The 25,615-nt window shown below is 41.2% G+C and overlaps 1 protein-coding gene and 1 pseudogene across 1 annotated transcript; both read left to right on the top strand.

Moving 5' to 3' along the window:
- The first annotated feature begins 12,817 nt into the window (after positions 1-12,817).
- On the top strand, positions 12,818-20,309 carry LOC139365845 (uncharacterized; annotated as a pseudogene).
- A 1,343-nt stretch (positions 20,310-21,652) lies between these two features.
- Positions 21,653-25,272, top strand: LOC139365846 (uncharacterized). The gene is made up of 6 exons (XM_071102907.1): positions 21,653-21,695; positions 21,976-22,349; positions 22,541-22,868; positions 24,689-24,805; positions 24,952-25,004; positions 25,141-25,272. The coding sequence occupies exons 1-6, from the start codon at positions 21,653-21,655 to the stop codon at positions 25,270-25,272; spliced, it is 1,047 nt and encodes a 348-aa protein (XP_070959008.1).
- The last annotated feature ends 343 nt before the right edge of the window (positions 25,273-25,615 follow it).

The following is a 25,615-nucleotide window of genomic DNA, read 5'->3' on the forward strand; positions in this document are numbered from 1 at the left end:
CTGTGGGTGGAAAATATCATAGAGACATTCTCACATGAGGTTGAGACCAGCTAACAAACAACAATTATGTGCCATTGTATATAATTTGCTGGATTTATATTTTGTTGAGAGCTCCACATGATGTTGACTGTACTTGTGTGTTTCTATGAGGCAAAAAACAACTGCATATCATTCACATATTCTGCAGAGTAGCAGCAAGACTTTTGGAACTTGTTGGGGGATTTATTGGGGCTCAACAAAGACATTCAGGTTCACCCACTGGGTCAGTTCAACGAGTAGTTTTGATTTACATTTGGTTGAGCTGTCAACGAACTGTGAATTCAACGTGAAATCAACAACAAATGTCACCATCATGATCCTCATCCTCATAATCATCAATATCACCATGATCATCTAAAAAGCCTCTTCTCTCTGTGCTTCAATCTTTTCTACCTGAAGATGAACGACAAGCCAGAAATAATTGAAGACATCAAAAATCCTGTATGTTATAACACTATCCAACAATAATTGAATAGGGTGCAATTTTGGACGCACAAGGATTGGCACTTTGAAAAGAGTTTTGTTGTACAGGGATACAATACATCCGGTAAGCCATAGAAACAGCTCTGTCTGAAAATAGGTCACATCAACGTGGTGAGTCTCAGAGAGTTACTGATTAACCCAATCACACTCCCTTAGCAGACATGTCATCCTGGCCAAGCAGCTGAAGCTGAGGGGTTTTTTTCAGTGTTCAGTGTTTCTGTAACAGCCTCCCTGTGTAAATGTTCCATATGTAGGACAAGCATAATGCAGACATCAGTTGAAAGCACATCTTGAGTGTAAGACATGTCATGACAATGTCATAAACATCAACGAACAGGTATGTATAGGAACCTCATGACCAGTTTTTCATATGTTGCATTGAACACTGCATTAACAACATGTTTTAGATGGACTCCTAGAGGACTTTTACTAACTGTCAGTAAAAGTATGCCTTCATGAAAAAACATACTTACATTAGATCAAGACTTGTTGAGGGTAAAAGTTTGATATGTACTAAGTGAGAACAAGGCTCACTCCAAGCTTTATTCAATGTCTGTGAAGCTGGCCCTACAACTCTCAAGTTAACAACTTTGCTAAAATTAGCTTGTTTGTCAAAGTCTCTCACAGCCATAACATAGCTGTGCATCTTGTGGCTACACAGACAGGCAGTGAAGACAGTCCTGTAGTGAGTAAACAGCTCAGAGGTCTGTTCAAAGTGCAGAGATGGACCGCCACAACCTACGAGCTAAACCACTGTGAACCGGCTCACCACTTGACAAGCGTGGGCGTGCAAAACATGCCAGCAACACTGCTGCAAAACAAAAGAGCAAAAGTATATTGAAATGGCCAGCAAGGTTTGACTCATATTGACTGGTCCTTATGACTGTTGATGAACACATGCATGCACGCACAAACACACATATGCAGGTATACACACATTCGTACAAATGCAAACATTCTTTTATTTAGATAAATAACAAAGGAAATGTTACAAAGCCCTACAGATCATTACAGATGCTTGGTCATACAGTCCACATGAGTCATGTTCATGTTCTCTTCTGTACAGGGTTGGGGAGTAACTGATTACATGTCAAAACGGGTAAATGTAATCAGTTATGTTACAACCAAAAATATTGTAATCAGATTACAGATACTTTTAAAAACAATATGATCACTTCTTGGATTACTTTTAAATTCATAAATATTCAGAGGCTTGCGAAAAATTAATTACACCTTTCTGTTTTCTCAATGACATTCAATTCAGCATTGAAAAAAGTTAACATGTGTTCCAACTGAGCGAGTCTGACCACAAATCAGAGACCAATATGATGACACACTAAGTGCGTTTGATGGATCCGTTTTGTCTTCTTCTCAAAGCCTCCTAAAGGGAAAAGTAATCCAAAGGTGACTGAAAGTAATCCGATTAAATGACTTAGATTAGAAATGTCATTATAAAATATTTAATTAGTTGTCTTCCTCAAATGAAGGGGATGATGACGAAATCTTTGCAAGAGGGAGGGAATCTGATTTCATTGATCCTCAACTCGCAGCTCAGTCATTGCATACAGGGTAAGTGTTGTTCACCGTGAGTTAGACTGACCCCGAGCAAGTTAGTTGTGAAGGATTCGTTGCGTTAGAAATTTTCCTGGATGAAAGGTGAGCAATTGCATTTGACTGGCTATCCTGAGATGAACTCAGAGTTGACCAAAGTTACCTCGCTAACTCCTCAAACCTGCTTTGTAGGATACCCCTCAGTGATGGTGTGACCCCTTTGCTACTGTTTAAACTGCATATTTACACTTGAAACAAAACATACAACCTTGGAACATGCTTGACACGCACACATGCTTACACACAAACACACAGGTCTACACACCAACAGCAAACATACAGGGACACGCACATGCATGATCAGTCTCACTCATATCAATGTGTACCTACTTACACAAAAATACCAGCACATGGGTACACACACAGAGAGACACTTATTTCCATCCTGCATACTCCATCACTTGCTCCCATACTGTCACACCATGATCGGTTTCACCAGTCTTTGTGATTGTCTCCACCTCTCTCCAGGTGTCGCCCATCTTCCCCATTATCCCCTGTGTATTTATACCTGTGTTCACGGTTTCTCTGTTGCCAGTTAGTTTTGTTTCTTCAAGCCTACCAGCGTTTTTCTCTCTTTTCCTATCTCTCGATTTGTTCCTGTTTTCTAGTTTTTTTAGGGCTACTCTAGTCATATAGGAACTAACTATGGTCATATAGGGACTAACTATAGTCATATAGGGACTAACTATAGTCATATAGGGACTAACTCTAATCGTATAGGGATAACTACAGTCGTATAGGGCTAACTACAGTCGTATAGGGCTAACTATAGTCGTATAGGGTTAAATATTGTCGTATAGGGCTAACTATAGTCATACAGGGCTAAGTCTAGTCATATAGGTCTAACTATAGTCATATATGGCTAATTATAGTCATACAGTGCTAACTCTAGTCATATAAGGCTAACTCTAGTCACATAGGGCTAACGCTAGTCACATAGGGCTTACTCTAGTCATATAGGGCTAACTCTAGTCATATAGGGCTAACGCTAGTCACATAGGGCTTACTCTAATCATATAGGGCTACCTATAGTCATATAGGACTAACTATAGTCATATAGGACTAACTATAGTCATATAGGACTAACTATAGGGTGGTGCATAATTGGCCCATCATCGTCGGGGTTAGGGTTTGGCCAGGGTAGACCGTCATTGTAAAAAATAATTTGTTCTGACCTTCCTAGTTAAACAAAGGTTAAATAAAAAAAGAATACAAAAATTATTATTAGGTCTGCTGATCTCTAGAGGGGAGGTTAAACAGACCTGGGTAATAGATCTGATGGTCTTTAGTGGGGAGGTCAAACAGGCCTGGGTAATAGATCTGATGGTCTTTAGTGAGGAGGTCAAACAGGCCTGGGTAATAGATCTGATGGTCTTTAGTGAGGAGGTCAAACAGGCCTGGGTAATAGATCTGATGGACTAGTGTGAAGGTCAAACAGGCCTGGGGAATATCTGCTGGACTCTAGTGGGGAGGTCAAACAGGCCTGGGTAATAGATCTGATGGTCTTTAGTGGGGAGGTCAAGCAGGCCTGGGTAATAGATCTGCTGCTCTTAAACGTCATATCAAATAGCAGTGTTTTTTTACTTATTTATATCAGGGTTATGTTGGCACATTACTTAATAAAGAACCTAAATAACTTTAATGAAAGGAGTGCTGTAAATGTTTGAATAACACCTTCTCAAATGTGCAGGCTCAGGGTGGAGGGTATGTCTTGTCAATGCACATGTGTCTGGCTGTTCTTTTAAGTGCGACCTCAACTGCAGGTCAGTCATCCTGTGTGGGTCTCACTCTCTCAATCGGTCGAGTGGAAAATTACAGGGTGATTATCGTCACACACAAAGCTGGTCACTAACAGCAGCCCCTTACCTCTACAAATTAACATTGTGCAAAGCTGCCATCATGGCAAAGGGTGGCCACTTTGAAGAATCTCAAATAAAATATATTTTGATTTGTTTAACACCTTTTTGGTAACTACGTGATTCCATATGTGTTATTTCATAGTTTTGATGTCTTCACTACTATTCTACAATGTATAAAATAGTAAAAATAAAGAAAATCCTTGGAATGAGTAGGTGTGTCCAAATTTTTGACTGGTACTGTATATACAGGACATACGGTAACAACTAGTTAATGTATACACAGGATATATGGTACCACCTAGTTATATACAGGGCATACTACCACAGGAGGTTGGTGGCAACTTCATTGTGGACGACGGGCTCGTGGTAATGGCTGAGGTAGAATGACTGGAATGGTATCAAATACATCAAACACATGGTTCCAGGTTTCCAGGGGTTTGATGCCATTCCACTCACTCCGTTCCAGCCATTATTATTAGCCATCCTCCCCTCAGCAGCCTCCTGTGGAAACACTGCATGTGATGTTGTCTTTGTGGCCTCAGATACAAACTCTTTATTTAAACAACTTTTTCACATTTTAATCAATATTGTAAGCTACCTGTGTGTATTACCAGATAAGTACTAGGCATATCTTGAACTACAGCAGAAGAGTTTAACGATAGCTAGTAACAAAACTGCTGACTACTGACTACAATGAACCATTTTATGTTTTAGCTGTTGTCACACCCTGACCATAGTTTACTTTGTATATTTCTATGTTTTGGTTGGTCAGGGTGTGATCTGAGTGGGCATTCTATGTTACATGTCTAGTTTGTCCAGTTCTATGTTCGGCCTGATATGGTTCTCAATCAGAGGCAGGTGTTCGTTATTGTCTCTGATTGGGAACCATATTTAGGTAGCCTGGGTTTCACTGTGTGTTTGTGGGTGATTGTTCCTGTCTATGTGTTTTCACCAGATAGGCTGTTTAGGTTTTCGTTACGTTCATTATGTTCTTTATTTTGTAGTGTTTGTATTGATTCGTGTTTTACGTTTGTTTATTAAAACATGGATCGCAATTGACACGCTGCATTTTGGTCCGACTCTCCTTCTCATACGGAAAACCGTTACAGAATCACCCACCACCAACGGACCAAGCAGCGTGTCAACAGGCAGCAACAGCAGCGAAAAGAGGAGATACATAGTAAGGATTTCTGGACATGGGAGGAAATCCTCGACGGGAGAGGACCCTGGGCTAAACCAGGGGAGTGTAGCCGCACCAAGGTGCAGCAGGAGAAGGAACAGAGGCAGCAGCAGCAGGAGCAGCTGCAGTGGGAGAGGCTGCACCACCTGGAGAAATGGACATGGGAGGAGGAACTGGACGGTAAAGGACCCTGGGCTCAGCCTGGAGAATATCGCCGCCCCAAGGAAGAACTGGAGGCGGCGAAAGCTGAGAGGCGCAGATATGAGGAGGCAGCACGACGTAGCGGATGGAAGCCTGAGAGGCAGTCCCAAAAATTTATTGGGGGGGGGGCTAACAGGGAGTATGGCTACGCCAGGTAGGAAACCTGGGCAGACTCCCTGTGCTTACCGGGGGCTAGAGAGACCGGACAGGCACCGTGTTATGCAGTGGTGCGCACGGTGTCTCCAGTGCGGGTGCATAGCCCGGTGCGGTATATTCCAGCTCCGCGTGTCGGCCGGGCTAGATTGAGCGTCGAGCCTAATGCCATGAAGCCGGCTCTACGCAGCTGGTCCCCAGTGCGTCTCCTTGGGCCGGCTTACATGGCACCAGCCTTGCGCTCGGTGTCTCCGGTTCGCCTGCATAGCCCAGTGCGGGCTATTCCACCTCGCCGCACTGGCAGGGCGACCGTGAGCATTCAACCAGGTAAGGTTGGGCAGGCTCGGTGCTCAAGAGCTCCAGTGCGCCTGCACGGTCCGGTTTTTCCAGTACCACCTCCACACCCCAGCCCTCCGGTAGCAGCTCCCCGCACCAGGCTTCCTGTGCGTGTCCTCGGCCCAGTACCACCAGTGCCAGCACCACGCATCAGGCCTACAGTGCGCCTCGCCTGTCCAGCGCTGCCAGAGCCTCCCTCCTCTTCAGCGCTGTCGGAGTCTCCCGCCTGTTTAGCGCTGTCAGAGCTTTCCTTCTCTTCAGCGCTGCCGGAGTCTCCCGCCTGTTCAGAACTGCCAGTCTGCATAGAGCTGCCAGTCTGCAAGGAGCTGCCAGTCTGCAAGGAGCTGCCAGTCTGCAAGGAGCTGCCAGTCTGCATTGAGCTGCCAGTCTGCATTGAGCTGCCAGGCTGCATAGAGCTGCCAGTTTGCAAGGAGCTGCCAGTTTGCAAGGAGCTGCCAGTCTGCAAGAAGCTGCCAGTCTGCAAGAAGCTGCCAGTCTGCATAGAGCTGCCAGTCTGCAAGGAGCTGCCAGTCTGCAAGGAGCCGCCAGAGCTGCCTGTCTGCAGGATGCCGCCAAAGCTGCCAGTCTGCAAGGAGCCGCCAGAGCTGCCAGTCTGCAAGGAGCCGCCAGAGCTGCCAGTTAGCATGGAGCAGCCAGGGCCGCCAGTCAGTATGGAGCAGCCAGGGCCGCCAGTCAGCATGGAGCAGCCAGGGCCGCCAGTCAGCATGGAGCAGCCAGAGCAGCCAGTCAGCATGGAGCAGCCAGAGCTGCCAGTCAGCATGGAGCAGCCAGTCAGCATGGAGCAGCCAGAGCTGCCAGTCAGCATGGAGCAGCCAGTCAGCATGGAGCAGCCAGTCAGCATGGAGCAGCCAGAGCTGCCAGTCAGCATGGAGCAGCCAGTCAGCATGGAGCAGCCAGTCAGCATGGAGCAGCCAGAGCAGCCAGTCAGCATGGAGCAGCCAGAGCTGCCAGTCAGCATGGAGCAGCCAGTCAGCATGGAGCAGCCAGAGCTGCCAGTCAGCATGGAGCAGCCAGTCAGCATGGAGCAGCCAGAGCTGTCAATCAACCAGACTCTTCCAGATCTACCAGTCAACCAGACTCTTCCAGATCTGCCAGACAACCAGACTCTTCCAGATCTGCCAGTCTACCAGACTCTTCCAGATCTGCCAGTCTACCAGACTCTTCCAGATCTGCCAGTCGACCAGACTCTTCCAGATCTGCCAGTCGACCAGACTCTTCCAGATCCGCCAGTCGACCAGACTCTTCCAGATCCGCCAGTCAGCCAGGATCTTCCAGATCCGCCAGTCAGCCAGGATCTTCCAGATCCGCCAGTCAGCCAGGATCTGCCAGAACCGCCAGCCAGCCAGGATCTGCCGGATCCAACTACCTGCCTGAGCTTCCTCTCAGTGCTGAGCTTCCTCTCAGTGCTGAGCTTCCTCTCAGTGCTGAGCTACCCATCAGTCCCGAGCTACCTCTGTCCCGAGCTGTCCTTCTGTCTCGAGCTGACCCTCTGTCCCGAGCTGTCATTAAGGAGGGTCACCTATCTAGGGACGCTAAGGAGGTGGACCAAGACTATTATGGAGTGGGGTCCACGTCCAGCGCCAGAGCCGCCACCGCGGACAGATGCCCACCCAGACCCTCCCCTATAGGTTCAGGTTTTGCGGCCGGAGTCCGCACCTTGGGGGGGGGGGGGGTACTGTCACACCCTGACCATAGTTTACTTTGTATATTTCTATGTTTTGGTTGGTCAGGGTGTGATCTGAGTGGGCATTCTATGTTACATGTCTAGTTTGTCCAGTTCTATGTTCGGCCTGATATGGTTCTCAATCAGAGGCAGGTGTTCGTTATTGTCTCTGATTGGGAACCATATTTAGGTAGCCTGGGTTTCACTGTGTGTTTGTGGGTGATTGTTCCTGTCTATGTGTTTTCACCAGATAGGCTGTTTAGGTTTTCGTTACGTTCATTATGTTCTTTATTTTGTAGTGTTTGTATTGATTCGTGTTTTACGTTTGTTTATTAAAACATGGATCGCAATCGACACGCTGCATTTTGGTCCGACTCTCCTTCTCATACGGAAAACCGTTACAGCTGTTTTTTATTGCCCATACAAATTAAGTATTCATATTCAGATAAAACCTGAGAACAATCTCTCTGTACGGCAGATTGACAAGTCTATTTTTTGCTACACTAGTTTGAAGCATTACTGGTACCTCCTCCCCTTGATGGGCGGAGCTAAAGGCTATGACATTAATAACACTTTGCTATCTTCATTTAGGGGTGGGTCAGGACTCTCTCACTCCGTTTGTAACTGACTATCAGTATGGATTCTTTCTATACTGTAACCCTTTTCCATTCCCCTACTCTGAGGGGAGGGGCTTGAGTTGAGGCTAGTTCGGGATTGAGACTCTGTGAATTAAAGTCGGGGCTTTAGTGTTTTGACCTAGTTGGTTATTTATTTTTTAAATTCACAAAATATATATAGTTATTATATGTTTTGATAAATATACCAATATATACCCTTCTTTTAACCTCTTTTATACATATTGGTTTAATACCAGTTGTGTTTCATATTGGGTTAATACCAGTTGTGTTTCATATTGGGTTAATATACCAGTTGTGTTTCATATTGGGTTAATATACCAGTTGTGTTTCACGTTGGGTTAATAATACCAGTTGTGTTTCATATTGGGTTAATACCAGTTGTGTTTCATATTGGGTTAATATACCAGTTGTGTTTCATATTGGATTAATATACCAGTTGTGTTTCATGTTGGGTTAATACCAGTTGTGTTTCACATTGGGTTAATACCAGTTGTGTTTCACGTTGGGTTAATAATACCAGTTGTGTTTCATATTGGGTTAACACCAGTTGTGTGTTATGGCGTGACACCCCCTGCTACAATGTGGATAAATAGTTACTTGTCTAACAGAACACAGAGGGTGTTCTTTAATGGAAGCCTCCCAAACATATTCCAGGTAGAATCAGGAATTCCCCAGGGTAGCTATTTAGGTCACTTACTTTTTTCAATCTTTACTAACAAAATTCCACTGGCTATGAGTAAAGCCAGTGTGCCTATGCATGCGGATGACTCAACACTATACACGTCAGCTACTACAGCGAATGAAATGACTGCAACACTTAACAAAGAGCTGCAGTTAGTTTCAGAATGGGTGGCAAGGAATAAGTTAGTCTTAAATATTTCAAAAACTAAAAGCATTGTATTTGGGACTAATAATTCACTAAACCCTAAACCTCAACTATGTCTCGTAATGAATAATGTGGAAATTGAGCAAGTTGAGGTGGCTAAACTGCTTGGAGTAACCCTGGATTGTAAACTGTCATGGTCAAAACATACTGATATAACAGTAGTTAAGATGGAGAGAAGTCTGTCCATAATAAAGCGCTTCTCTGCCTTCTTAACAACACTATCAACAAGACAGGTCCTACAGGCCCTATTTTTGACACACTTAGACTGCTGTTCAGTTGTGTGGTCAGGTGCCACAAGGAGGGATTTGGAAAAATTGCAGTTGGCTCAGCACATGGCAGCACGGCTGGCCCTTAAAAGTACACGGAGAGCTAACATTAATTACATGCATGCCAATCTCTCATGGCTCAAAGTGGAAGAGAGATTGACTTCATTATTACTTTTTAAAAATTATCATATCTTTTAAATTTAATTTCCAAAACATACAATATACTTGCAGTGAAGCCTCTCAGTGAAGACTCCCATTCAGAGCTACACACAGAAGCATCCAGGTTCAATGCCCTGCTCAAGGGCACGTTGACAGATCACCCACCAGGCCAAAAATGTTTGAACCTGAACCCTCCAAGAACCCCCCACAGTTCCCCAATAGCTGTCCCTGAACCATTCGAGACCCCTCCCACAGTCTTCCCCCGAGAAAAAAATACAATTAATTCCATTCCCCAAGAACTCCCCCCATGCACCAACAACCAAGAGAATGAACTAAAGAGAAAGAAGAAAAAGACAGAAGAAAACAGCACACAACAATGCAAAAAAGAAAAATGAACAAAGGACATCAAGGACAACTACAATCATAGCAGCAATGCCAACTGTATATGTTACATCATTACTTGTTTTTATAAGAGATGTTGACAAGCTGAATGTACCAAGCTGTCTGTTTAAAATACTACCACACAGCTCGGACACTCATGCATACCCCACAGAGGTCTCTTCACAGTCCCCAAGTCCAGAACAGACTATGGGAGGCCCACATTACTACATAGATCCATGACTACATGGAACTCTATTCCACATCAGGTATCTGATGCAAGCAGTAGAATCAGATTTAAAAAACTGGTAAAAATACACCTTATGGAACAATGTCGACTGTGAAGAGACACACACAAAGGTACAGACACATGCATACTCACACATTGTGATAATGTTGTATGGTGGTATTGAACATTTTGGCTGTGGATATGTGGTGGTGTAGGGATGTTATATGATGTACTGTTTTATCTTTAGCTCACATAGTACAAACATAGTTCACTGTTTCATCTTTTGTTTTATATGTAATGTGGGTGCTTTGGTGTGTTTGGACCCCAGGAAGTGTAGCTGCTGTCTTGGCTGCAGCTTATGGGGATCCCTAATAAATAGAAATGGAAATGCAAATGTAAGAGACAACGTCTCTTACTTAGCAGGAGACTGAAAAGATTTGTCATGGGCTCTCAGATCTTCAAAATGTTCTACAGCTGCACCATTGAGAACATCTTGACTGGCTGCATCACTGCTTGGTATGGCAACTGCTTGGCATCCGACTGCAAGGCTACCCCAACCCCGGCCAACAGCTCCGCACCCCTCGCAGCTACTTGCCCAAGCCTCCCCAGCTACTCCTTCACCCAATTTCAGATAGCAGATGTTCTGAAAGAGTTGCAAAACCTGGACCCATACAAATCAGCTGGGCTAGACAATCTGGACCCTCTCTTTCTAAAATGATCCCCCGTAATTGTTGCAACCCCTATTACAAGTCTGTTCAACCTCTCTTTCGTATCTTCCGAGAACCCTAAAGATTGGAAAGCTGCCGCGGTCATCCACCTCTTCGAAGGGGGTGACACTCTAGACCCAAACTGTTATAGACCTATATCCATCCTGCCCTGCCTTTCTAAAGTCTTCTAAAGCCAAGTTAATAAACAGATCACTGACCATTTCGAATCCCAACGTACCATTTCGAAACCCAATCTGTTTTCCGAGCTGGTCGCGGGTGAACCTCAGCCACGCTCAAGGTACTAAACGATATAATAACCGGCATCGATAAAAAACAGTACTGTGCAGCCGTCTTCATCGACCTGGCAAAGTCTTTCAACTTTGTCAATCACTGTATTCTTATCGGCAGACTCAACAGCCCTAGTTTCTCAAATAACTGCCTCGCCTGGTTCACCAACTACTTCTCAGACAGTGTTCAGTCTGTCAAATCGGAGGGCCTGTTGTCTGGACCTCTGGCAGTCTCTATGGGGGTACCACACGGTTCAATTCTCGGGCCGACTCTTTTCTCTGTATATATCAACGATGTCGCTCTTTGCTGCTGGTGATTCCCTGATCGACCTCTATGCAGACGACACCATTCTGCATACATCTGGCCCTTCTTTGGACACTGTGTTAACAAATCTCCAAACGAGCTTCAATGCCATACATCACTCCTTCCATGGCCTCCAACTGCTCTTAAACGTTAGTAAAACCAAATGTATGCTTTTCAACCGTTCGCTACCCGCCCGCCCGACTAGCATCACTACTCTGGACGGTTCTGACAATATATGGACAACTACAAATACCTACAGTAGGTGTCTGGCTAGACTGTAAACTCTCCTTCCAGACTAATATTAAACATCTCCAATCCAAAATTAAATCTAGACTCGGATTCCTATTTCGCAACAAAGCTTCTTTCACTCACGCCGCCAAATATACCCTCGTAAAACTGACTATCCTACTGAGCCTTGACTTCGGCGATGTCATTTACAAAATAGCCTCCAATACTCTACTCAGCAAACTGGATGCAGTCTATCACAGTGCTATCCGTTTTGTCACCAAAGCCCCACATACCACCCACCACCGCGACCTGTATGCTCTCGTCGGCTGGCCCTCGCTACATATTCGTCAGGTCATCTAAAAGTCTATGCTAGGTAAAGCTCCGCCTTATCTCAGCTCACTGGTCACGATAACAACCTGATGCACGCGCACAGGTATATCTCTCTGGTCATCCCCAAAGCCAACACCTCATTTGGCCGCCTTTCCTTCCAGTTCTCTGCTGCCAATGACTGGAATGAATTGCAAAAATTGCTGAAGCTGGAGACTTATATTTCTCTCACTAACTTTAAACATCAGCTATCTGAGCAGCTTACCGATCACTCACCCTGTACATAGCCCATCTGTAAATAGCCCATCGAATCTACCTACCTCATCCCCATATTGTTTTTATTTTCTTTTCTGCTCTTTTGCACACCAGTATTTCAACTTCATCATTATCTGCACATCTATCACTCCAGTGTTAATTTACTAAATGTTAATTAATTCTCTACTGTGGCCTATTTATTGCCTTACCTCCTCACGCCATTTGCACACACTGTACATAGACTTTCTTTTTTTTCTATTGTGTTATTGACTGTACTCTTGTTTATTCCATGTGTAGCTCTGTGTTGTTGTTTGTGTCGCACTGCTTTGCTTTATCTTGGCCAGGTCGCAGTTGTAAATGAGAACCTTTTCTCAACTAGCCTACCTGGTTAAATAAAGGTGAATTATTTTTATTTTTTAAAGGTGAACAATTAAGATCCTACATCTTTATGCTTGCCAGACAACCAGGGCAGTGCAGTAAAGCTCAGTTTTTCAGTATGAACAGGGTATAAGTGAAACTGCAGTGTGGGTATCTTGCAGGAATTGTAAGAGGGAGTGTTGTCAAGTTCTTGAATGAGGACGGTACCACCTGGACGTACAGTATGTACATGGTTGGAAAGGGTGCCCAGATCACCACCAGGAAGCAGTATGGGCTATGATGGTTTTTCATGATTTTATTATGACATTGTTAATGCAACTTTGATAGACTGCACTGGGTTCACATGGAAACAATATTTTATTGGTGAAATGTGTTTTAATATGCAATGGTACATTTTGTAATGTAATAAAGCAAAATATATGGTACATCTACATGCCGGTCTAAAGTGGGCATTCAGCGTGGAAGAGTGGTGCCAAGGATAAGCACCAGATCTCCAGTGCTCCCCCACAGCCCAGTTCATCTTGTGCCTGCTCCACGGGTCAGTCCGGAGCCTGCAGCGACGGTCTCCAGTCCGGAGCCTGCAGCGACAGTCTCCAGTCCGGAGGCTCCAGCGACGGTCTCCAGTCAGGGGCCCGCAACGGGGGTCACCAGTCCGGGGCCTGCAGCGAGGGTCCCCAGCCCGGGACCCGCAGCGAGGGTCCCCAGTCCGGGGCCCGCAGCGAGGGTCCCCAGTCCGGGGCCCGCAGCGAGGGTCCCCAGTCCGGGGCCTGCAGCGAGGGTCCCCAGTCCAGGGCCCGCGTGGAGAGGGTCCCCAGTCCGGGGTTGGCGACGAGGGTCCCAGCACCAGAGATGCCACCAAAGTGGGGGGAGCCAGAGGTGGATCGGGGTCTGTCACGCCCTGACTGTAGAGATCTTTTTTTCTCTATGTTTGGTTGGTCAGGGTGTGACTCGGGTGGGAAACACTATGTTTTTTATTCCTATGTTTTGGCCGGGTATGGTTCTCAATCACGGACAGCTGTAGCCTGTTTTGCCACCTTAGTTTTGTGGGATGTTGTTTTTGTTCAGCTCTGTGTAACCTACCGAACGTTACGTTCGTTTTCCTTTTGTTGTTTTTAGGTGTTAATTTTTAATAAAGACAAAATGTACGCCTACACGCTGCACCTTGGTCCGATCATTTCGACGAGCGTAACAAGTATAGAGTGACTGGGTCCCCAGGACGAACTTGAGTTTGATACCGAACATCATTGCATTGTGTCACATCTGCAAAAACACATTTTATAACCGTGCCAATTAAAATACAACTATTGCCTATGTTATAAAGTGATAATGCAATGCATTTACAAGAAACAATCAACTTAAATGGGAAAATATTTTTCAGTAAATATTTTTTTCTGTAACACCTTCAATTGTGTTTGAGGTGAAACATGTCCACCGTTTTTATCCATATGCACCATGTTTCCTTTAACATTTCAGATTAGTTTAATGAACTACATATTAGAAATACATGATAAGCAACTGCTTTCCCAGACACAGACTAGACAATCTCCATGTAGAATGCTTTTCACAATCTCCATTATGAATAGTTTTAGTCCAGAACTAGGGTCTAGGAATTTAGCCATTCATTATTGAAAAAAGTTTGGAATTTCACTTACACATCAAATTGAGAAGTAACACAATCACTCCAATTTTGATCATCTTGGTGAGTAGCTTTTACACGTCTGGTGCAGTTGTCCTCTGCCCATGAAATGCAAAAATGGCAAGTCTATACTCACAGACCTATCTGATAGGCTGGAGAAAACTAAATCATGCTACACTTCCTGTTAGATTTTTCCACCAACAACGTGGTTGGTTATCTAAGGGACAGATATACATTTATTGGGGGGAGGGGCTGGTCCAACTCAAAGTGTCATAAAAAAGCACCCCCCAACTTTTTGGTGTTTTGTTTCAGTCTCTTTCCATTCATGAATTGTCACGATCGTCGCAAAGAGGATGAGACAAATGCTCAGCGTGAATAGAGTTATATTTTTATATTTTTAATCAACTGAAACTCACCGAAACAAAACAGCCCTAGACATACAAAACCCTAGACATACAAAACCCTAGACATACATAACCCTAGACATACATAACCCTAGACATACATAACCCTAGACATACATAACCCTAGACATACATAACCCTAGACATACATAACCCTAGACATACAACACTAGACATACAACACTAGAGGACCCACCCTTGTCACACCCTGACCTAACCAAAATATATAGAAAACAGAGATATCTAAGGTCAGGGCGTGACATCAATTGGTCTGCTGCACATTTGGATTGATTGATTGATCTTATTTGTCAGTAAAGAAAATACATATTTTTTTGTGTATTGCACAATAAAGTCGGTGACCTATTTCCATTGTGGTCCCTATTTTGTATGTAAATATGTAAATACATCTACAAATACATAGAAACAGACACATTACAGAGATAGAGACAAAAAATGCTCCACCTCCAGATGAGGGGGGAGTTCAGGTACAATTATTACAAGTTTGTTTGTCTGGAAGCATAATCCTTAGATGTTTGTGGCTGCTGGTGAACCATGATGTGCAGGCATAATCAAAGTGACACTAGACTAGCCCACTTGCAAGAGTCTTTAGGGTGTCTTTAGCTAGGTTTCCATCCAATTAGTGACAGATTTTCATGTGAATATTTGACAATCTTCATAAAAACAATATGCCATATGAGATATTTAATGGACATCCATATGCATTCAGATCCAACCTGGCACAGCCAGCGTCATCAATAAATGAGGGATGTTGGTCAAATAAGCCACATTTACGTGTCCTTAATTAAAAACAGCTTATAACAAATTACAAAACACTATTCCTTGTGTCCACCTCATTGTTCAGTTGTCAGAGATTTGAGCACTAAATGTATCAGGGCATTGCATACAAAGGCTTAGGTGTCCACCATGATATTCATATTTTATATATATACAGTTAAAGTCGGAAGTTTACAGTCACTTAGGTTGGAGTCATTAAAACTTGTTTTTCAACCACACCATACATTTCTTGTTAACAAATTATAGTTTTGGCAAGTTGATTAAGACATTTACATTGTGCATGACACAAGTCCTTTTTCCAACAATTGTTTACAGACTATTTCACTTATAATTCACTGTATCATAATTCAAGCGGGTCAGAGGTTAACATATACTAAGTTGACTGTGCCTTTAAACAGTACACCTCCAATTGACTCAAAGGATGTCAATTATCCTATCAGAATCTTCAAAAAGCATGACATAATTTTCAGGAATTTTCCAAGCTGTTTAAAGGCACAGTCAATTTAGTGTATGTAATCTGTCTGTAAACAATTGTTGGAAAAATTACTTGTGTCATGCAAAAAGTAGATATCCTAACCGACTTGCCAAAACTATAGTTTGTTAACAAGAAATTTGTGGAGTGGTTGAAAAACGAGTTTTAATGACTCCAACCTAAATGTCTGTAAACTTCTGACTTCAATTGTACGAAAAAACGAAAAACAGACTATTTTCACGGGATAAGACAAACACACATCCGACTGCTACGCCATCTTGTATTGTGTGTTGAAAGCCCAATGCCCTATTAAGACACTTGGTTGGTGTTTCCTTTATTTTGGCAGCTACTTATGGCATCTGGTTACATGGACACTGGAACAGCTGGTTAGGGGAAATGTCTCGAGTCACACAAAAGGGAATATAACATTGTGGATAAAGTTTGTAATTACACAATCTCATGTGGTCAACATCTTAAGACCTGCATCCCTATACTGAGAGCTTTGACGTTTCTAAAATGACATATTTGGGTGTTTTTGGAACCTTTGTTCATGTTTTTTCAGGGCCTCCGTACTACACGATAACGAGGAAGTGATTTGCCATTTGGGGTAAGTTTCTAAAAATGTGAAATGACAAAAAGGTGTCTGGACCCTTCTATAACATGCCATTTACATCAAAAATAGCCATTTGGTTGTAAAAAATAAATATCAAATCAAATCAAATTTGATAGGTCACAAACACATATTTAACAGATGTTGTTGTGGGTGTAGCGCAGTGCTTGTACATGCTTGTATCCTTTAAGACGTTGGGTTCCTGAGCGGTCCACTGGTTACTGCCTGTTTAGCCTGACACTTGAGAGCTTTCAAGTAATCAACCCAGTCTACCTTAAATGATCCCAAACCACTTCGATATAGGACTTCACAGTGTTGTAGTTAAAACACCGACAAGGGAAACAAGTGCATTTTCAGTCAGATGTTTTCATGACAAAAACAATTCAATGAAACAGGACAAGTTAAAAGGCTGGAAATATACAGCAAATGTACTGTGCAGACAGACAGAAAAAATAAGAAATTCATTGATATAGTTAGTTAGACAAATGTATTTAAGTTTCAAACCACAATGATACAATTATACAAAATACAGATATTTTTAAACCACACAATCACGGTCAAAAATGGTACAGGCATCACCAAAAAACATTACATAATCTATACAAATGTATCCATACAACAACAAAAAGTAATGTGGATAGGACAATTAGGCACTTAAAAATAAACTATATATGAGACACCATAGTATACAGTAACATGTAAGCTACGGTGGGGACCTTATGACATAACAGGCTTGTCAGGTTTACCGAAGAAATGGGTCACGGGTTGGACAATTTTACAGGAAGTATTGAACACTATGTTCCAGCCAATGAGGTATGTTTTCAAGATTTAATATTTGATCTTTGGTTGTCATTTAAGCACCGACCAAACAAACACCACCTCCCCAAATTATACCATGATGGTCAGATTAGGAGTTGCTGTGATTATTCTCAGTGCAGTGTGTAAGTACAATTTCATCACTGGTAGAATATTAAAAATTGTTTTGTTGTGGTGCTGTGCAATTCAATACAATTCAAGCTTCTTGAAGGGTAGGATAAATTGACATTTAGAACGTTAAACCAACCCACATACCATCTAAAAAGAAATTATAACTTGAGTCAGTGCAAATAAACAAAGAAAGCAAAATAAATGTATTTCATCTGGAATGATTTTCACAGACTACTGTTTTCTCTTGTTTAACATTTGTCCTTGTCTGTGTGATAACTACAGTATGCTTGTGTTTCTGTTTCCATTTGATTTAGATGTAGACCATGTTAACCTGCTAAGTCCTGTGACCACTGTTCAACTTGGTGATCCTGTAACCCTGCTATGTGTTTTCCCAGAAGAGGAATTCAACGATGAGCAAATGCACTGGTACAAGCAAACTGTGGGACGTATTCCACAACATTTCGCATCAATGCTGCAATATTTTACAGAGCCTGTGTTTCACTCTGGATTTAATAATTCACACTTCAATGTAAAATTGGATCAGATGATGTTTTGCCTTACTATCATGAAGATGATCCCAGAAGATGAAACCACTATTGTGCAATTGGAAGACAGATGACTGTGGAATTTAGAGATGGCACATATCTGTCTTTGAAAGGTAAAATCATTTTAATATAAATGTACAAGTTATGTTAATTGGACAATAATTTGTTCAGTAATTAAACAAAATATTTGCTAAGTACATTTGTAATTTCTCAGCCTATGGAAAGATTGCAGTCAAATATGTTTCTCTTATACTATTTGAAAGTCTGATAATTGCTCATTATGTTCTGATTCATTTAGGAAATGGTTAGAAGTCTGACTACAAGACAGTGGACCAGCAGCCAGAGTCTGACCCAGTCCATCCAGGAGACTCTTATCTCAATGTTTATCACAACAGTTTTGTTTTTTAAGTTATCCATAGTTATAGATGCTGAGGGTGCTACATACATATGATTATAGAGAGCCAAACTGCAATAATTGTGTATTCACATGACACTGACATTTCTTTCATAAAAACAACCCCAATTAGGTGTCAGTCATAAAAGGTCACACTACCAGACTGTAGAGCAACAGCCAGTGTCTGACCCAGTCCAACCAGAAGTTTCTGTGACTCAACGGTGTACAGTACTCTCTGAGACCTGTAAAAGGAGAACACAGTGTGTACTGGTTCAGAGCCAGATCAGGAGAATCTCATCCAGGAGTCATTTACACCCCTGGGAACAGGAGAGATGGGTGTAAGAAGAGCCTAGAGACTCCTTCTCCAACACAAAGCTGTGTCTACAGCCTTTTCAAGAACAACCTCAGTCTCTCTGATGCTGGGACTTACTACTGTGCTGTGTCTACATGCGGGGAGATCCTGTTTGGTGAAGGAACAAAACTTAACATCATTAAAGGTACAACTTTTTATTAAATTGATAAAGCAAACATTCAAGCATATTTTATAGATACCATTATTTAGTTTAAATGGGTCAAAGCGAAATAAATTGTGTTATCAACTATGCAAGCTTAACATAAAACATTAAAAAAACATGTTAAATGTATTTTCATCCCAGGAAGCACAGTGGATCCCATTGTCCTCAGCTTGGGAGCAGCAGTGGCTGTGTGTGTGATTGTCATTTTTATTCTTGCTTGTACCAAAAACAAGAGACAAACATGTGATCATTGTAAAGGTAAGTCATTTTAGAGATACATATCTATTTGTTGATTTCAAATGTGTTAGCTATGATCATCTAAATGTAAAGTCTCACCTCATTTTCTGATTCAGCGTTGAATGTTATACTGTACATTCCGTCTCCATTTTCATGCTTGGGTTTCTATCTGTTGATACAACAAGTGTCTCTCAGCACATTCACCATGATGATAACCTCTCATCAGAGCAGTCAAGTGGTCAGGTATGTAACATCTGTATTATCCAGTGTGTGAAAACAAGAGGTACATTACCTGTTACACATGAGTGTGCATATGTAACCGATGTGAAATGGCTAGCTAGTTAGCGGTGGTGCGCCCTAATAGTGTTTCAATCGGTGACCTCACTCACTTTGAGACCTTGAAGTAGTGGTTCGCCTTGCTCTGCAAGGGCTGTGGCTTTTGTGGAGCGATGGGTAAAGATGCTTTGAGGGTGACTGTTGATGTGTGCAGAGGATCCCTGGTTCGAGCCCAGGTTGGGGGCGAGGAGAGGGGCGGAAGCTATACCGTTACTCATATTAGTGTATATGTGTATATTTGTGAATAAATGACAAAGTACAGCAGTAACCAATGAGATGTTGCGGCAGTGTTGTGGGGCTTTAAGACGTTAAATTACCCTCATATTCAATAGCTTATTTATTGTCCAGAAATCTGTAATGTAACTTCAAATATTTTCTTGAACAATGTCAACATGCTGAAAACATCAGTTTAGTTATTGGGTTTACAAAGTAAAGGCTTTAGAAACGTTTTTTTGTTTGATTAAAACATTGGTTTTGCATAGCCATAGCTTGTCATTAACTAGTAGGAAAAAATATGTCACTAAGACCGGGGTTCAATCTGATAGACATTCGATCTGTGTTATAGCTGACAAAAAAGCTGCATTGTCGGTGTTCCAGCGCCCTGTGCTAATAGTTGAATCCTAGACTCAGAATGCACATTTCCCTTGACCATGTTATTATTTTACTTTTCTGTTGTTGTGCACAATGGAGTTATTATTTACTGTACTCTATTCCTTAAGTGCCAAAGACATCTCTGTTAAATTATCCTGCATTGCATTTCTCTGAGAAGAAAACTAAAAGAGGAAGAAAGAAGAGAGAGACACCACAGGAGACTGTGTACTCTGATGTCAGGTAAACGAACTGGGACTGAACTTTGTTTCACATACAGCATGGACAAAATTATGTCAGTCAAAGCATTTCTGTATGGTTCTCGCTTTGTGCATGGGGGCATTGTCATGCTGAAACAGGAAAGGGACTTCCCCAAACAAAGTTGAAGGACAGAATCATCTGGAATGTCATTGTACTCAGTAATGTTAAGATTTCCCTTCACTGGAACTAAGGGGCCTAGCCCGAACCATGAAAAACAGCCCAAGACCATTATTTCTCCTCCACCAAACTTTACAGTTTGCACTATGCATTGGGGCAGGTAGCGTTCTCCTGGCATCCGCCAAACCCAGATTCGTCCGTTGGACGGCCAGATGTTAAAGCGCGATTCATCACTCCAGAGAATGCGTTTCCACTGCTCTAGAGTCCAATGGCGGCGAGCTTTACACCACTCCAGCCGATGCATGGCATTGCGCTTGGTGATCTTAGGCTTGTTTGTGGCTGCTCTGCCATGGAAACCCATTGCATTAAGCTGCCGTCGAACAGTTCTTGTGCTGACTTTGCTTCCAGAGGCAGTTTGGAACTCAGAGGTGAGTGTTGCAACCAAGGACAAACGATTTTTACGCGCTATGCTTTTCAGTATTCGGCAGTCCCGTTCTATGACCTTGTGTAGCCTATCACTTTGCAGGCTGAGCCATTGTTGCTCCTAGATGTTTCCACTTCACAATAACAGCGCTTACACTTGACCAGGGCAGCTCTAGCAGGGCGGAAACTTGATGAACTGACTTGTTGGAAAGGTGGCATTCTATGACAGTGCCACGTTGAATGTGACTGAGCTCTTCAGTAAAGCCATTCTGCTGCCAATGTTTGTCTATGGAGATTGCATGGCAGTGTGTCAAATTATAGATAAAACCATTTTATTAGAATAATTTTTATGCCATCAAATAAATTCATATTTTTTTAATAATATCTCTTTAAGGCAATAATGTCACTTAAAGAAGTTAATTTACATAAGAGATTATGCTAAGATCTTACTGAGGAGAGGCAATTAAGATAGGTGGGCTAAGAAGAAGGCCTAGTAAACCATGCAAAAGGCATTATGGTCAAATAGAAGTATATGACATAAGTATGGTATCAATTAGTAGGCCTAAAGCATTCAGCCAACAGATTACAGTAAGAGAAGCATTATAGAACTATAGTCCCAGATACATATCACTGGTCTTTTGATTACACTAACTGCTTATTGGTTGGGAATGGAACAGGAAATGTTGAACTATTTTTTTTTCAACCAATCAGGTAATTCTTAGAATTGAAACCAACCTATATTTCTCTTTACATTAGTCATTTCACTTGGGGACTGTAGACCAACTGTTGTTACAACACATCAAGATGATCAGAATCAACCTTGTTTGGATGTTAGTCAGTCAAATCTGTAAGTACCAGTTTTTAACCAACGGTCCCATACTGTACTGTCTTACTGGAGAGAAACATTTAAAACTGATCATATAATGATGTCTGATTGAAAAGTTATGTCTTCAGATTCAATATGATGCAATTAAGATGGCAATATATTTGTGGGAAATTCAAGTGCAAAGATTGGATCACAATATTTATAATGTATATATATATATATGATATATATATTCTAAACTAATTGTCAGAATGAATGGATAACATAGCTGAAAAAATGATTTCTTTCAATTTTTGTGTAGTCCTGATTCACTCTGAAGAAGTTCCTCTGCAAATTCCACTGACCACAGCTCAGCTCGGAGAGTCTGTATCTCTTCCATGTTTCTTCTCAGAGACAATTGATTATTTCCAATGGCTGTACTGGTACAAGCAAACTGCTGGTCAAATGCCCCAAGTTGTGGCAACTGTAGAAAAGAGAAAATCAGCTGATTTTGTTCTTAATGGAGAGTTTAATGACATACGTTTCACAATGGAGAAAGCAAAAGTTGGATATCTTCTCATCATCAACAATATCAGCAGATCAGATGAGGCAGCATACTTCTGTGGAATAGGATCAGTGTATGAGATGAAGTTTAGAAATGGAACATTTTTGGCTGTAAAAGGTAACTTGATTTCAGTAATATGATTTATCTCAATGTTTATCACAACAGTTTTGTTAAGTTATCCATCGTTACAGATGCTGAGGTTGCTGCATATATATGATTCTAGAAAGCCAAACAGCAATAATTGTGTATTCACGTGACACTGACATTTCTTTCATGAAAACAACATCAATTAGGTGTCAGTCAGAAAAGGTCACACTACCAGACTGTAGAGCAACAGCCAGTGTCTGACCCAGTCCATCCAGAAGACTCTGTGACTCTACAGTGTACAGTACTCTCTGAGACCTGTACAGGAGAAAACAGTGTGTACTGGTTCAGAGCCGGATCAGGAGAATCCAATCCAGGAGTAATTTACACCCCTGGGAACAGGAGTGATGAGTGTAAGAAGAGCCCTGAGACTCCCTCTCCTACACAGAGCTGTGTCTACAGCCTCTCCAAGAACAATCTCAGTCTCTCTGATGCTGGGACTTACTACTGTGCTGTTGCCACATGTGGGGAGATCCTGTTTGGCAATGGAACTAACCTAAATATTGGTAGGTAATGAATATTATGAGTTGTAGTGTAGAAAGTAGGACTATTTAAGTGGTGCATATAGCACAGGGGTTGAAGTACATTTTGCTATGACAATATTCTCATCATTGACCAGAAAATAATGTTATATACTGTATATTCAAAAAATGCTAAAAACAAAATACAAGCTATTGATAGCTAAACTTAACTTTAAACACAAGCTATTTATTCAAATATCTCCTTCAATATGTGGCTTCAGTCAATCAATGTATTTAATATGATAATAATAATAATAGTACGTTATTTAGCTTGTAATCAAACAAATATTCAACACAACAGATTTAAATTGAGATGATTGGGATGGAGATTGAATGTCTATAGTTAGCTGCGGAGGATGGAACGGGAGTTGAGTCAGTTTGGATTGGAAAGGCAGTATAGTTTGAGCAGAGGGGGCATCGATGGTACAGAAAGAGAGAGACATAGACAGTCTGACAAACAGGCCAGTGGCTCTTCATCGGAGCACCACACCTGCTTCTCCTGCATTCAGTTCCTCCATAGAAGCCGCTCCTTTCTGTCGGTACTGGTTCTCCATTACAAAAAATGTAGCAACCACCTGGGTGATGCCATGGCTGCTGAAAAGTGCTGCAAATGCCACCACACATCAACAGTGGTTAGGAACAGTCCCTGATCCTCTTCTGCCATCTCCAGACACGGATTTCAGTCCTTGTTATCTTTTGGTAGGCCGTCATTGTAAATAAGAATTTCTCCTTAACTGACTTGCTAAATAAAGGAAAAATAATTAATAAGAAAATAGCAGAATATTCAAAACCAAAACATTAATTTAAAAAAATACAACAAGAAAACACTTTAAAATAAGGAAAATATGTACAATATTTACAGAGCTCTATGCCTAGACGACCTCATGACGCCATAGTCGATATGGAGGAGACTAATTTTGAGGGTGCTATATATTTCTCACTTACTATTTTATTTTAATATATGGGTGGTATATGTCTCTTACTCTTTATGTTAATATAAGGTTGGTATATATATATCTCTTACTATTTTATTTTTTATACAAGGTTGGTATATGTCTTTCTTACTATGTTATATTAATATAAAGGGTGGTATATATCTCTTACTATTTTATTTTAATATAAAGGGTGGTATATATCTCTTACTATTTTATTTTAATATAAAGGGTGGTATACATCTCTTACTATTTTATTTTAATATAAAGGGTGGTATGTATTTATCTTACTATTTTAGTCTAATATAAAGGGTGGTATATATCTCTTACTATTTTAGTCTAATATAAGGTTGTTATATATCTCTCTTACTATTTTAGTCTATTATAAAGGGTGGTATATATCTATCTTACTATTTTATTTTAATATAAAGGGTGGTATATATCTCTTACTATTTTATTTTAATATAAAGGGTGGTATGTATTTATCTTACTATTTCTGTCTAATATAAAGGGTGGTATATATCTCTTACTATTTTAGTCTAATATAAGGTTGTTATATATCTCTCTTACTATTTTAGTCTATTATAAAGGGTGGTATATATCTATCTTACTATTTTATTTTAATATAAAGGGTGGTATATATCTCTTACTATTTTATTTTAATATAAAGGGTGGTATGTATTTATCTTACTATTTCTGTCTAATATAAAGGGTGGTATATATCTCTTATTATTTTAGTCTAATATAAGGTTGTTATATATCTCTCTTACTATTTTAGTCTATTATAAAGGGTGATATAAATCTCTCTTAATGTTTTATTTGAATATAAGGGTATATATTGACTCTATTTATTACATTTTTCCTTCCCTTTAGAAAGATCTCTGGATCATGTTGTCATTGGACTGGGAATGACATCAGTTTTCTGTGTGATTGTAATCATTATCCTCATCTTCACCAGAAATACAAAGACAATTTGTGAACATTATCAAGGTGAGTTCTTTGGTATTACAAACTGTAGATGAACACCTAAAACATTTAAAGATGAATACCCAATACTTGTCACCAACTATTGTGCCTCTGTCTTCTACCAATCTTGACTTTTGTCATGTTGATGCTGTTTTTATTCACGTTAACAGTGAGTGTTGCACAGCATATTGGACTTGACAACACAACCACCAAATGTGATCAGGTATATAAATGCAATTGTTATAATTTTGGCCTGTTTGTAGAAGATGTTTAATATGATACTAGATACTCCAGTTACCTGACAAGTATTATTATTATGACTACATTTATTAATAAAAAAACATGATGATGATTCACAGGATCAAGATGGAGTTACGTTGAACTATGCTGCATTGAATTTCTCTGAGAGGAAAACCAAAAGAGGAAGAAAGAAGAGAGAGACACCACAGGAGAGTGTGTACTCTGATGTCAGGTGTTCAGACTGGGACTGAACATTGTTTATGTGCAGAGGAATGGATGTAGTTTGGTCAAGAAACTCTTGTTAAGATGTATATAATGTATTCAGACAGTCATGACATTTGATACACTATAATGTATCATAGAATAAGCTTGTTCTTCTAGGAGTGTTCTCTATCAGAGCACCACTGTTATGGAATGGCTTGTCCTGTGAGGTAGAGGGCCAGAAACCATTGAGGTCTTTAAATCATGCCGAAAAATCTACCTTTTTTGCTTTGTCTTTAATCTTAATCTGTGATTGTATTGTTATTTTAGACTTCCTTATTGATTCTATATTCTTCTCTTGTATCATATCTCTTGCATCTCAGCCTTTTGTTT

Source organism: Oncorhynchus clarkii, chromosome 14, assembly GCF_045791955.1.
Source record: "Oncorhynchus clarkii lewisi isolate Uvic-CL-2024 chromosome 14, UVic_Ocla_1.0, whole genome shotgun sequence".
In the NCBI taxonomy this organism is placed as follows: Eukaryota; Metazoa; Chordata; class Actinopteri; order Salmoniformes; family Salmonidae; genus Oncorhynchus; species Oncorhynchus clarkii.

Excerpts from the sequence above, each read along its gene's own strand:
- LOC139365846 (XM_071102907.1), top strand. The coding sequence starts at position 21,653 with ATGATCAGAATCAACCTTGTTTGGATGTTAGTCAGTCAAATCT. Across the intron at positions 22,350-22,540 it reads TAAAAGGTAACTTGATTTCA|ACTGTAGAGCAACAGCCAGT; the intron begins GTAATATGATTT and ends TCACACTACCAG. Across the intron at positions 24,806-24,951 it reads AATTTGTGAACATTATCAAG|TGAGTGTTGCACAGCATATT; the intron begins GTGAGTTCTTTG and ends TCACGTTAACAG.